This window comes from Limulus polyphemus, unplaced genomic scaffold (assembly GCF_000517525.1).
Source record: "Limulus polyphemus unplaced genomic scaffold, Limulus_polyphemus-2.1.2 Scaffold2584, whole genome shotgun sequence".
Lineage (NCBI taxonomy): Eukaryota > Metazoa > Arthropoda > Merostomata > Xiphosura > Limulidae > Limulus > Limulus polyphemus.
In genome coordinates, this window is record NW_013668194.1 from 95,418 (window position 1) to 111,126 (window position 15,709).

The 15,709-nt window shown below is 31.1% G+C and overlaps 1 protein-coding gene across 3 annotated transcripts in view; it reads left to right on the plus strand.

The window, feature by feature from the left end:
* Positions 1–251: 251 nt before the first annotated feature.
* LOC106467361 (transcriptional adapter 2-beta-like) overlaps positions 252–15,709 on the plus strand; it is a 30,425-nt gene continuing 14,967 nt past the window's right edge. For all 3 annotated transcript variants that reach the window (XR_002612404.1, XM_013927707.2, XM_022395524.1), the window contains exons 1-7: positions 252–3,247; positions 3,341–3,438; positions 4,554–4,613; positions 6,558–6,658; positions 12,350–12,390; positions 12,928–12,978; positions 14,321–14,377. Coding sequence is in view for 2 of the 3 variants with exons in the window: in XM_013927707.2 (XP_013783161.1) it covers positions 3,241–3,247; positions 3,341–3,438; positions 4,554–4,613; positions 6,558–6,658; positions 12,350–12,390; positions 12,928–12,978; positions 14,321–14,377 (415 nt within the window). In the remaining variant the exon portion in view is untranslated. The remainder of the gene's footprint in view (positions 3,248–3,340; positions 3,439–4,553; positions 4,614–6,557; positions 6,659–12,349; positions 12,391–12,927; positions 12,979–14,320; positions 14,378–15,709) is intronic.

A 15,709-nucleotide genomic window follows, 5' to 3' on the forward strand; every position in this document is an offset into this window, starting at 1 on the left:
CAAAGAAAAACATCAGGAAATGTTTTTGAGAAGATTAATATGGCTTGCAAAATGACACTAGAAAGGATTGGAATTAAAGGTCAAACAAGAAGATCAAGTGGGTGGCTCGATCGAAAATGTAATGAGCAAACAAAATGTAATGAAGCGATTAAAAAAGTTTCAAAGGCCCGAGAAAAACAAAGATATGCTAGAAGAAGAAAGAAACTGCAGCAATTATATATAAAAAATAAACAAAGAAAGAGGGAAGAAGATCTGAGATGAAGCAGGAACTAGTCAAACGACTAAGGAGTTTTGGAAAGCACTGAATACTTTCAGGAGAATGATAACGAAGTGTCAATAAGCAGTAAATATGGAATAATGAAGGGAACACTTTAGGAAAATTTTAGAAGGTTGGGAACTGAACTGCAAGATATTAAATTAGGTAGAGGAACAACGAATGAGAAATTAAGTAGTTGGTGGACAGAAGAGAAATTTGAAAAGCAATTAAAACGTTTGAATGAGATTAAATACACACGTGCTTGCTAACCCTAGCTTGTTCCTTACTATAGTGGACGGATAAAAAAAAAACGTATCTAACTATCTGTTTAATCAGTTTATGTACAATCACTCTGATATGTCTATGACTTATCTACAATATTAAATAAAATTTTGTTAGAAAATAATTTTCCCTATGTATATCAATTAAAGTCAAAATCAAAACTGCAGTATCAGTTTCAAACTACTGTATTATAAATCTATATTCTTCTCATCTGTAGAATACCGGCCATCAGTTTATAACACAAGTATGATCATTCTTTGAAAGCTCAAAACAGTATCAGTTTCAAACTACTGTATTATAGGTCTATATTCTTCTCATCTGTAGAACACCGGCCATCAGTTTATAACACAAGTATGACCATTCTTTAAAAGCTCAAGACAGAGCCAGAAAAAACAAGAAGCTACAACTTTCAAAAATAGCAGTCAGTAAGATTAGTTTAGCTTGTTTGTTGTTAAGCCCAAAGCTACACAATGGGCTATCTATGCTCTGCCTGCCACGGGTATCGAAACCAGGATTTTAGCATCGTAAGCCTGCAGATTTACCGCTGAGCCATTGTGTGAGTACAGTCATTAAGAATATTCGTCCTGATATTTACTCTTAACAATACCAGTACGAGTGGTTCATGTGGAATTTTGGTCTCCATTTCACACTTATTTCTCTGCTTTATTTCTCTGCGAAATTCAAAACAACTAAACCAGTCATGCAGAAACTTAACAAAGCAAACAAGCCCCTAAAATTATACCCCAATGAAACTCTTCTCCTGGTAGCCACATCAGCCAAATTCCTGGGCCTAACCTACGATTCAAAGCTAAATTGGACTAAACATGTAAATGAAATGTATATAGATAAACGTAAATATAGGTGTATCTATTCCTTATATGTTTCCACTTTTATGTATTTTTATTGCACTTTTAATGTTTATTATGTTAAGAAAAAAAATAGAAGCACAATTTCATATCTTTTGTTACAGACGATTTTTTATTTCGTCCGTCCAACGGACGGTTACTCCAGCTCATTAGAAATAAAATGTGACAAAAAGGAAATTATGTACGACGTCTGATCGGCAACACTAGGGATGCAACAACTGAAAACATACTCAAAATCTATAAAACATACATATGTCCAGTGGTAAAGTATGCCTGCCCAGCATGGTGAAATGTAGCCAAATCACAAATAAACAAACTACAGACAATTCAAAATTCAATAGTCACTAAAGCATAAAAGAGTCCCCAGATGCACAAACACAACTTTCCTACATACTTATGCAAACATCCCTATGTTGTCAGAAAGACTTCAAAACAGACTAATAGACTATCTCCAGAAAAAATGTTAATAAAAATACTTCTCCAAGAACACTGAAAAACTTTATTATGTATGATGAAGATAGACAAAAATATTTTTCGCCACTAAATACAGTTAATTCGTTATGTAATTTACGGCCACCTAATACTGGGCAAACTTGTAGCTAGATATAGTGTTAATTTTATTTTTGAAGTTTTTTATGTAAAAATATGATTAGCACTGTATATGTTTCTATCGGTGTCTATGGAACTGTTTTGTATGTACAAGACTGAATGTTTATAATGAATGAGAGAAAACGAAACATTTGCCGAAAATAATAATAAAAAATCTACATTTTTATATTCGTGAACATAACCTGAAAAGGGCACTCGCGTATATGATAATCCAAGAACAACTGTACCAAGCATACAGTGGTTACATAATATTGAAATGAATTTTCCTAGTTACCCGACCGAACAAAATCGGAGAACTAATATGGGCTTCAGCTACTACGTTCAAGAATCAAAACAACAGTCAAGAAACCAGGTAGAAATCCAGGGTGTACCTGAGCCTCCCGGGTCACATGACCAAAGAACGATCAGAGAAATTTGACTAGAATCTTAAGATTGGTTACTTGTATTACATTACAAAAATAGGCTTGAAGACATATTATGACATCATGAAAAATAGGTAAGTCTCATATTATAACATAATATTACTGTGGCAGAAAATATTATTTCTTATTAATAGTTACAAAATCAATCCATTAGATAACGTATACTATGCAATTGTGCCGATCTCGGGATGGACGACGAGGGCATTTCTTCTGCACACTTCATCGTATGTATTTATGTCTATGTATTGTCACACACACTTTTAAGATCACATTAAAAGTTTTGCTTTAGATTAATGCTATAAAAAATAACAACATACAATTGTGTTACACATAGGCCATAATGCTGTTTCCGGCAGGTAAACTTTTAAATACAAAACTTACGCCTCCATTCGTCTACTAGTGCTCCACTGCATAAATTCCATGTTACACTGGAAACATAAATTTAGTTAGTATAAGTGGGATACTGCATCTAGTTATTGCATCCCATGAAACCAGCAAGACTGTCAACACTGACAAATGATCATCTTGTGACATCACGAACAATCCGATAATTTTATGTAAATACATGCATGGTTTTAAAACATTTGTGCTGGAGTAGCTACCCTTCCATCGCAAACACACACACACACAACTATCAATACAGACAAGTGCTACTGATACTATTTGCTTTTCACTGCCATATCTATTCCTCACATCGCAACGCACATCTGGACAGCGTTTTACGCCCAAACCTTCTCTTGATACCATGAAGGGATTTGTGGGAAATTGGTGACGTCATCAGGCGTTGGTTTTTAGACAAAGGAACATGGCTGGTATGTATTAAGTTAACTAAAAAAATATTTTCATCATAATTTGATTTTGGGAAGTAATCAACGTATTAATCGTATTTTTAAACGTTTTAATAGGGTTTAACTCAGACTATCAGTGCAAGTATTGTCAAGAAGACATTACAGAAGTAACAGTGAGATGTAGCCAATGCAAAGATTTTGACCTTTGTTTACAGGCAAGTGACATAGCAACATCAAATGTTTTGATTTTTACGTTGCTTACTTATATCTTTAGAATACTAGCAATTTATATAAATTTATTATAAGTTCTTATTCTTCTTAAGGTAGAATACCTTATCTTTTAAACTGAACGTGTAAGGGGTAGCGTCATCTCGTGTCCAAAATACACCGTCTAAATGTAATAACGGCTTCGTTTAGTCGTATTACTAGTCTAGTGTTCTATATTAGGCTTAAGTGTATCGTGGATCAAATATTTAAACGCCACCTAACGGTTACAATTCATCACTGCTGGAAAAATATATAAATTTTTCTTCTTTTGAGCATGCGCATTTTCACTACCTGTTGCCGTTAGTAAATAGTGTAGTAATTGTACATTTTAAAGTACTCGTAATGTACCAATGTAGTGAAAATTTACATTGTATTTAATATCTAACAAAAATACTTGTTTTAAACACTTAGCAAATAAAAATATTAAAATATGTTTTTCATATTGCATCTTGTAAAAACAGTATGTTCTTTGTTACTAAATGCTAGTTTGTTTAATGCCATGCTTATAAAGATGCACTTTAAATAGAGGTTTTTCCCACTGGTGGACTAATTATAATAATATATTTTGTTGTACTTAGTAAGTTTTACAAAGACATTACTTTTCACTTCTTATTTAAACACATATGTGTGTATGTATATACTGAAGCATTTATTTAAAGTATTCAAAATATATTCCACAGTTTATTCTATGAGAAATGAAAAAAAGTTAAATATATATATGGTTATCAAATATTACAATTAAATGAGTTTATGTTGGCTTTCTTTCTTTACTGTTTAAGAACTTATTATGTCTTCAAATTTTTAGCACATATCTGACTACTATGTATGACTTAGTTGTCGTTTTGTCTTAAAAGTAATAAGTTGATGCTAATTACTGCCTGTGTCATAGTAAATATATGTAACACAACTTGTTCTGCTACAATTTTTCATTTGTTAAATATTTTCTCTCAATTTGTAAATTTCCAAAATAATAATAACAATACCCTGTTATATGTAAGTATTTCAAGTTCATCGTTCATTCAAAACTAATTTTGATAGTAAATATTTATTATTTATGTTTCAGTGTTTTTCATGTGGAGTAGAAATAGGTGGACACAAAAATAAACATGGGTATGAACTTATAGTAAGTATTTTGTTAATTTTAGAGAATTTATAAGTAACAAGTAAGTGCTATGAATGAAATGGAATTTAAATAGCTTACCTTAATAGGCTGTCATATTTACTGCATCACTAAATAAAATAATTAAGTAGTAAGTAATTAAAAAAAAATTAATAGGTTTCATGAAAAAAAATCAGTTTTGGTGCATTCAAAGATTTTAATTGTAAAAGGTTATTTTGAAATGACTTAAAACTGTTTTTCAAAGCACTTATTTAAATATTGTCACATATTAACTTGGTATCTCTTGGTAACCCATGTACATACAGTCTTCTAGTCAGAGAGAGAATTTAGGGTGTTCAGTTGAACCCCCCCACCAGCAAAGAAAAGACACCTAGTTTGGTCATTTACTCAGGCTATGATTTTTAATTCTCATGGTTAATAACAATATTAATGTTACTTAATATTGAAAATACCATATTGTTTAAAGACATCCTCTAGTGGAATAATGAAAACACCAAAATTACTGTTTTTAAAAACTTGGTATATAAAGTAGATCTGAATTAATTTAATGTTTCATTTATGATAAGCTAGTAAAATGCAACACACCCACATAAAACCACATTAGTTCCTTATGCTTACTTGCTAACATAAGCAAAAAGAACATTTGATTCTTGAAAAACAACTCACACCTGTCACACCCTGGATATGGGTCTTTATATATATATATATATATTATGGCTTGTTGAATTTTTTACATTTGATATTCTGTTATTTGATCATTTTGTTAATTTTATTTGTGAAACCTAACATTTCACATGATTATTAGATTCTGAGAACATGGCCTTTTTCAACATTACTTCATCTTATTAATAGTTAAAATGAAAGTTACAAAAAATTTTGTTTGACCAGTAATAAAATTTACCACAACTTTTATTTTTAAAGATTTTAAACTTAGCATTATGTCAACTTTAATGAAGATCCCAGTTTTTTTTAGAAAATTACTCTGAAAACATATTACATTTTATAATTCATTTCATTAAATTACAGTCTGATAAACTAGTGCATCACTTCCAAATGTAATTAAGAAATAAATCTATTGGGGATTCTGTACTGAAATTATTGTTATGTCTAATAGCAAAAAGTAAGAAATTTGTGTATATATATTGCAGTAGTTTACAACTATGTTTTTGTGTGGTCTGGTAATGTTATAAACACTGTATTGCATATTTTATTTATTGAAATAAATACATTAGTATAATATGTGTGGATTTATACATTAAATTAGCTGGCAGATTTGGTTTTTAACAAATAATGTTTCATTTTCTTCAGTTAGAGTGTATTGGTATCATTGCTATGTAGCTTCTTTCTGGTAATTTTTTATGTAAAGGTTAGAGTTAGCCTACTAATTTAAGGAATTATATATTTGGAAAATGAAATACAATATGATATGTATTTAGATGTATTGTTTGCTTGATAGTAAGTCAACAATCAAACATTGTTATTATTTTCAAATATTTTGATGCTAGTCTTTTTTTTGTGTATGTGTGGATTTGTTGTTCCTAAAAATGTATTCTGTAATTCAGTAAATGTATTTTTTATCACTATTTTTGTCATGATACCAGTCCAACAAAACATGTAAAAATTGTACATCATATTCAAGTAAATAGTTTGCGAGTTAAAAAAAACTAGTTTAATGCTTATATAAAAAGGTTTAATGCTTTTTTATTCATACAGATTATAACCTTTGTTATTTAAATACATTATATAGTCTTGTATTTGAATACTTTGTTATGCTTTTGACTGTTTCATGAATTTGAAGTGTGTTTCATTATTAAACTAATATGAAAATGCTTTTTTCTAAATAGATTAAATGTACCTAGCAAACTTGCACTATGTGAAACAACATATATCATTTATGAGTTAATGATGAACAAACTGTTAGTACAATTTTATTTTAACAATTATTAGAACTGTGGTACTTTCCTGTTATTTCAAACTCCTGGGTCATGGAAAGCTGTGGATGAAGTATTGTTACTAGAAGCAGTAGAGCATTATGGCTTTGGAAACTGGTAAGTTTGTTAGTTACATACATGAAGTTTGTTTAAAGCTAGCAGTTATGAACTGTCTATAGTTCTTTGATTTGTTTTCCTCTTGGAAAGATAAGATTTTTTTTTTTTCTAGCAGTTGCCTCTGGAAAGACTGTGATGTGTAATGTTTTTTTTCTTTGAATATCAAAGTATAACTTGTATATAAGTGTGTGCTGCCACTGTTATTGAAATTGACCTAACGTTTACAATCTTGAAACCTTTCCAGAAGATTTTTATAAATAATAGGCTGCTAGCCAGAAGTCATAATTTTAGGGTGCTTAATTATTATCTATAAAATATTCCATTTAAGCTTCTCTGGAAAGAGAAAAGCTTTTAGGTTAATTATTGTTACGTCTTGACTTTTATTTAAAAAATAGTATGATCCTATGTTTTTGTAACAAAATTTTGTGGAGTTGAATATAATAATATTATCAGTTTTTTAAAACTGAAAGTTAGGATTCAACTACAGATTTTATGGTGATTCAACATAGCTGCTAAGAACCATAAAGTGATTTACAACCTTGAGAAATTTTTTTATGTTGGCTTTAAGCCATAGATCTTTATATTAGACTAAAGTCAAACTGTTAAATGTGATAGTACATGGAACGTTCGATTTATGCAATAACGTTGTTTTCCACTTTATGGAAGTGTTTTTTCTTTAGCTTAGCCATACACTCATCAAATGCCTTCAGACTCTTATCTACAATCTCACTTTGGTCTTGGAACAAAAATAATCATCAGCATTGCAGTAACACAATTACTTAATTTTTACTTGATTTCCAAATCTTAATTCATTTAATATTAATATTAAAAATTAAATCCTTCTCAATATCAAACAATAACTAGTAATAATTCTAACTATATCTTGTGAACTAACTCTTTTCATTTAGTGGTCAGATCACTAGGTTATATCTCATGTGACTAACTATTACCATAAATTTACATAATCTTTCACAACATTAATATCTATACATCACTCCTAGGGTAAGCTTGTGTCAATTTCATAATACATAAATACTCAAAAGCAACATGCTCTAAATAGAAGGTGAGTAAGCACTTCAACGTAACTAAAAATTCGTAAGGAGCTAAATGATAGAAGGAATAATAAATAAATGATAAACAAAACCATAACAAAATAAAAATAGAGTTCACTATCTTACAATACAGATATATATATATAAAACAGTTTAAAGCTTTTTGTTATATGTTCATCCTAGAACTAGCAGACAAAAGCAGCGTAATAATATTGTTGCATTAATTTAAATATGTTTGTTACTGTGTGTATGTGATTGAGGGTTTTTGAATTAAAAGGATATATATTCTTGTCTGTAGTTTTGGTTTGAGGTTTACATTTTGAAATGTTCATGTGTATGTGTTAGGTTTCCACAGGTCAGAATTTTCAAGAATTGGTAAAACATGTTATCCTTTAGATAAATCTTGTTATCCGGGGCATCAAGTATTATGAATTCCATATTCCTTTGTGCTACTTTAATAACACATTTTTCTCAAATATCTGCCTATTAGACAGCAAGATTTCAAGAGGAACTTAAGCTTTTAAATGCAAGGGATACAGTAAGTCATTCAGGAAGTTAGAAACAGTAATATCAGGGATAGAAGTACTGGATTTAATTGTAATAAGAAGGTTCTAATAAGTAAAAGATTTTGGCCATTATTTTGTACAGGTAAAGAATTATGGGAAGGAAGGAAAACAAAAGGGACAGAGAGAGTTGGTAATGAAAAACTTAAGCTAACTATAGTTATAAGTGATTGATTTGCCTCTGAAGAAGAAAGGTCCACCTTTCGAAAGAGCTCGGGTTATAGGGTTTTTATTAATTTCTATCAAGATTTCTTGAACCTATGTATTTTTTTAACATCATGAAGGTAATTGAATGTTATGATTCAAGGATAGAATAGTCTTTGAGGTAAATAGGGACAAAATAATTAGATTTTGCTGTCCAGGGGCAGGGGTGGGGGTAACTTACAGAGCAAGTGATATAGTAATGGAAGGGTGCTAGCAATGATGCATTCTTTGTTGTGCACATAAGGCTAGTGATGTAGGGAAGGGTAGGTCAGAGAAACTAATTTATAAGTACAGGGAGTTGATAAAAGCATAGAAAGAAAAAGGGCCATAACTTAATTGTATCAGGGATACTGCCCAGACTTAATTGTGTGAATGAAGTTATCAGTAGGTCACTAGGGCTGAATGTTAGGCTTAGGTTAATATGTAAGGACAAGCATATTGGGCATTGGACTTCTGAGATCAACAAAATGGTAAAAGGGAACTTTTTGGAATGGATGGTTTACATTTGAATAGTGTAGGCTGACTTTTTTTTTTTGCAAGGGTATTAACTTAGTTATAAAGTCAGCATTGAACTAGGTCTAGACAGTGGTGAGGGCCAGGATAAACTAAATGTAGAAAAAATAAGATGTAGAGAAAAGTGTAGTTGGAATGGGTGATTCTGATATAAATTGAAATGTGGTTAAATGTAGACAATTTTAATCACAGAAATGTCTTTGAAGTACAAGGTTATAAATTATTTAATAGGGATAGTGTAGTAAAAAGAAGAGAAGAGTGGCCTTATATGTACAGTGTGAGTTACATCTTGTTGAAGTTGAGGATATTCAAAGTAATAACAAGGAGATTGAATCTATTAGGGTTTCTATTAGCAGACAGAGGGGGAGAAAGCTTTTATTTGATATTTGTTACAGATTACCAGATGAAACTGATGAAATTAATGAGAAACTTTACAGTAAGATAAAGAATTCATCTGTTATTAACGTCATAATTGTGGAGGATAATCATTTCAGGCATATAACTTGGGAAATGTTAGAGTCAAACCAGGATGGTTTTCTTCACCAATTGGTCAGGGAAACTAGTAGGAACATTATTGTTTTAGATTTATTGTAAATTTCTAATATAGAAATGGTTGAGAGGGAAGAGATTGAAGAACATCTGGGTTCAAGTGATCATTTCTCAATTAGGTTTGATGTTTTACTGCTTATGGAGATCAGGAATAATTCAGAAAAAGAAAGTTTTGAAGGAATTGAACAAAAATTATATGTTGTTATTTGGACAACTAAATTAATTGGAGATACTGTTGAAATGTGGAGAATATTTAAAAATATATTTTTAAATATTGAAGATAGACATGTTCCTTATAGTAAAGAAAAGGGGGACTGCGAGTAAAACACCAGGTTGACTCACAAAGGGTACAAAGGATAAAATTAAAGAAAAGCATTATAAATTTAAGAAGCTTAAATTGTTTGTGACAGGAGACTTAGAGGATTGAAAGAAGATCAATAGCAGGGATTAAACTGGGGTTTAATGGTATGAAATAGCATTCTGTCTTTTGAAGATTCAAGCCATTGGCATAACTAGGTACAAGGCAAGTGTCTGCTCGGCTCTAATGAGGAATACTGTTTAAATATTCATTAGTAAAAACCTGAAGAAATAATATAATTTAATAATCCAGCCATCTCATAATCATTTGATATGAGCCTTCCTTTATGATTCCTCAATGGTCCTACTCACATCCTAACATTTTGCTCACCCTTAATGTATTCAAAGAAATCCTTACTGTTAATTTTTACATTTATAGTAAACCTTTTCATATATATACTCTTTTCAATTTCCTAATTTCTTGTTTGACCAACTCTTTTGATTAGTGTTTAATTTGGGATTTTGAAAGAGTTCCCTTTTGTGATCCACTTTGATCTTCCAATCAGATGACAAGGTTGAAATTAGTGCTTCCAATAGTTATTGTTTTCATTTATTCCAACAATTGATTAATCAAAATTACATGAAAATAATCAAGTAATACAAATAAGGGTTTCCAATTATTACTATTTTTGATTTTTCCAACTATTCAAGTAATCAAAATATTACTATATATAACTTATCTCTGTTATGGAAAAGCTATTAAGGCTATCTGCCATTGTCACTAATTTTGAGCTGCTGACTAGAGGGAAGCCAACTGGCTGTCAGCACCCAATATCAACTTTATTACATTTTTTGAATGGCTGTAATCAGTTTAATCATAATTTCAATTAATTGATTGGTTTAGGTGAAACTAATCAATGTAATTACTACTAATAGGTAATCAATTAAATTGTCCAGCTCTATTTCTTGTTCTTAACAGTTGCTAGATGGAAACAAAATCAAACAAGATTATCACAGTAATTCTGAGCTCATTAAGAAAAATTGAGATATTTAAAGAATGATAAGGCTCCTGGATCAGATAATATTTCCCCAATGGTTTTGTAGGAGGTTAAGGATTGGATAAGTGAAAGATTTGCTACAATTTTTTGTAAGTACTTGAATAGTGAGCAGATTCCAGAGGATTAGAAGTTAGCTATTGTCTCTCCTCTTTTCAAGGGAGGTGATAAAAGTTGTTCCAATACTTATAGGCCTATTAGTCTTACATCAGTGATAGGAAAAGTTTTTGAAAGTCCGATAAAAGATGTTTGCAAATTTTAAAATTTTGTTAGCTAGTCAATATAGTTTCACTAGGGGAAAAATCTCACTTTACTAACCTTTAGACATTCATTGAAGAAGTTACTGCTTATGTAGAGGAAGGTAAAGATGTGGTTTTATTGTATTTGGATTTTCAGAATGCATTTGACAAGGGGCCACATGAAAGCTTTGTTAAAAATTGATCTCTAATGGTGTGGGAGATAAGTTTGTTCGTTGGACAGAAAAGTGGCTGGATGGAAGAAAGCAGAGGATTGTTATAAATGGAGTTTGTTCATATTGGATTAATATCTCTAGTGGGGTACCTCAGGGCTCAGTATTAGGACCTTTGATCTTTATGACTTACATTAGTGACATAATTGAAGGTTACAAAAAGGTTTGGATTATTTGATGTGTTGGTCAAATAAATGACAGGTGGTTTTTAATTATAATAAATACAGGGTAATGCATATGGGTTATCATAATTTGAGTTACAAGTGTAATTTTGATGGGTATAACCTGAATAGTGTTATTAAAGAAAAGGATTATGGTGTTATGGTTAATCAGTGTGCTGTTGCTAGTGGTAGGATAAACAGGATATTAAATTGTATCTACTGAGGTTATAATTTCATTGTATAGGTCATTGGTTAGGCCACATGTGGAGTATTGTGTTCAGTATTGCACTTCAGACCTTAAGAAGGACATTGAATTTTTGGAAAGGGTTCAACAAAGAGCTACTATCTGGGATGGAAAAGTTATCATATGAGGATAGGTTAAGATTTCTGAAATTTGTTTTCTGTTGAAAAAAGAATAATTAGAGGCAATCTGATTGAGGTGTTTAAGATTGTTAAGGGAATTGGTAGTGTCAATACAATCATATTTTTTCATACTAAAAAGTGAGAATGATAGGATTAGGGGACACAAATATAAATTTGGCAGGTTGGGATTCATCTTCAGCTAATACAGTTTTATTTTTCTAACAGAGTAGCTGGCTTTTGGAATGGATTAACTTCAGATGTTGTAGATGCAGTTAATCTAAGGAAGTTTAAGGGAAGGCTTGATAAATATTTGAATGAATAGTGCTGACTATGAGTTGTTATTTTTTAGGTTTAATTTAGCTTAGTGGATGGGATGGCCCAGTTGGACCAACAGGTCTCTTGTTATCCTTAAATTTTATGTTATGTTAACTTTAGATGCACTACAGTTTGGGGTATTCTTTCCAGGGAAGGCATAACTCAGCATTTTAAAGAAAGAAGTATAGAAGGTAAGTTGTAAAAATTTACTTATTAAAAGCTTTATGTTTTTTATGAATATAAACAAATATATATTAGTGTTAAGTAGGCTGAAGAGTCCACAGTAAACTCTAATTAGTTAGTTTGATGGGGAAACACATAGTTCACATGGTATACTTCTGTTGTATTTTGTTAATGAATGTGAATATAGGATCAGTCACTAGTTTTGTGTGTGTATTTGATACCTAAGCCTGTTGTTTCAAACTGGTACAGTTTTATCAAATAAAGGCTTTACAAAATGATTAATATTACTATATCAAATGAGGAATAAGCAATTAACATTTAAGCCAGATGATTTCATTAGGACCTAAGAAAGGAGAGAATGATGCAGTATTATCCAAAGGCAACTTCCTGGCTGTAGAGAATCATTAGTAGATTGTTTTTAGATGCTTTTCTGTACTCTGATTCCTTTCTTTTGCATACGAAAAAAACCACAAAGATAAAAAAAAGAGAAGCTTCTAGAACTATTGATGTACAAATATCAGAGAAATATTATTTTTGAATTTCAGATGTCAGAGACCACTACATAGATATGTATGTTTGTGGAAATATTGGTGAAGGTAAGATTCATAATTCAAAAACTATTTATTTATACAGAAATATTTATGTAAGTAAGGTAATGGATACAGAGGTTTCAGTAAGTTATATTAAAACAATTTTGGAGCCTCATCACATTGTTACAGTCTATGTCTCTACTTCCAGTCATACTCAGTTTGGTAACTGTGCATCTTGATAATGTAGTTGCCATTGCAAAAGGCTTAATCTTAAGGTTGTCATGTCCAAAGCACACTACTCTTCCCTGTTTGCTTTTCATAAACCATCCAGTTTACAAGGATGATGATTCCCAGCTCCCATTTCAATGGTTCAAGCACACAAAAATCCACAGTCACTGGATCCGGTAACTTGACTGGTATGACTTCTTGTGGAATAGCATAAATACCCCATGTTTCATTCTCCAGCTATTTAAAGTATGTTATGATTTAATGGAACATATGAATGGAAGCTTTATTTTGGTGAACCTGTACACTATCGGCCTCATTCTCAGATGGAGATCCTTCTTTATCATATTGCGTGCTGTTATCCTAAGATTATTGATGGCTTTTGCCATTGACCTTTGTGTTTATGAATTCTCATGTTACAAGACACTGCATTTTGCTTACAATGGCTGGGGGTACAAATTGTTGCAGGCCTCTTTCTGTATGGTGCTGACACCCCAAGTTGATCCATATTCCTTTGTTTTCCAATGCCTTTATGCCTTGAAAATTCTAAATTCCCAATTTGATCAAATCTTTATGATCTGAGTATATGAATATTTTGCATTAGAAAGGCCTGTTACATACCCTTCAATAAAAAAATCAGTTTTCAGTAGTACACTATCTACAAAATGTCCAACAATGTCAAAATGTAGTTCTGATATATATTCTGACCACTGCTACTTTATATTGGCAGTGGTTGTCATGTGACTTGCTGATTAACATATTAAAAATAGTTTTGATATATCATACTCAACCCTGTACAAGCTCAAAGTTATGAATAATCATTAATCAAAGTATCTGGAAATTGTTCTTTTCATTCTAAAAAAGTTTCAGTAAATAATAATAATTCAATGTATGCATACTAATAGTAGTATATTTTAGACATTATTTATAAATTGTACATTGTATTCTATCAACAAACCCAAATTATTATATTGTTACATTGCTTATTCTTTAATAAAATTAATAAATTTTTAATAACTGTAGATATGAAAGAGATAAGTGAGAATGAAGAAGTTTAAAAATTAACATATTAAAAATATATCATTTGTCTTTGGTTTTTAATAACTCCACTTCTTTAAATAAGCTGTAAGTCACATAAAAAGTGTATTTTTGAAATGTTTATTTCTATATCTCTTACTTGTAGCATCATGGCCACTTCAGACTCTTCATACTGTTATAGACCATACGTTTCCTAATAATGGTAAGGATACAAATAATCAATGCTCTCTTTCTTAAGCCTACTGTGCCTTAAATCTCCAAATTTTGTTTAGTTATCAGTGAAGAACATATCTTAAAAGTTCCTTAATGGACATGAACTTGATTAAAAAGCTAAAAACTCATCCAGATGCAATTTTGAAAGAACTATTAAAAAGTATATCAGTAGACCATTTTTCAAAGGTAGATAGAACCATAATTGGTAAACACTGTTCATGGTAAATTTTTTCTGTCTCCTCTTTTTTTTTTTCTTTTGATAGTATACATTTAGTGCTCTAGTCTTTCATGATCTTCAGGTCATAGTGAAAGAGGTGGGGGGAAAAATGTTTCAAGTTTAGCATTATAGTATTAGAGCTTGTTATTATAGTGGCTATTGATTGGTTGAAAGTTAATCCTGGTGATACCTTTTTATTCGTTGTTGTTGAATAGATTTCTAAATGTTAGTGCAACTTTTGAGCCATAATTATGGTTTATACATTGTTATGATGAGTGCTAAAAGTGTATAGTGTCCAGTACAGAAGTTTAGCTACTGTACATTCGAAAGCTCAGAAAAATCAGGAAAACTCTCAGCATAAGAATATGTAAGCCAGTCATAAACCAGAATTGAGATTTATCAAGAAAAAATAAAATAAAATTTGTAATTCTGAGATGATAACTCACCACCTCACACAGAAATGCTATTTCCCTCTCATGTCTGCCTATGAGATTTGCATGCCACTAACCTTGAGCTACCTCCCAACTAAATACAAGTGTTTAATGTGAACTGTACTGTTGCATGATGACATTATCATGCAACAATAGCCCTCCATCAATAGGAGGGTGACACAACCTCAATGAGCAGTAACTCCTCCCCACCCCTGTGCACTTGACATAACTTTATTCTTTATATTGATATTACATTGAACAGACGTGTTCAAATTCCTTGCCTGTGTTCAACTTGATGAAATCTGCATTCATTCACAAAACTTTGGTTTTATTTCAAAAGTGTTGATTTTTATCTTGAATTCTCAAATGACAGTGACTTCTACATACACCAGCTTTTTTTTACTATTAGCTACAAATTTAACCCGATTTGCTCTGAGCAATACCTTACCATTTGAAGAATGACCTTAACCTTTCAGTTTCTGTCTGGATATCATTTTCAGGTATTGAATAAATAGAGTTGTTTAAACATTTGTTTAACAACAAGTAAAAGCTTGGAATGGGTACACTGATGAGGAGTGGAATTATCTAAAACTAGTCTGGCTCACAGACACGCAACCCAGTGAAAGAATAGACCATTCCAAGCTTTTACTTGTTGTTAAACAAATGTTTAAAC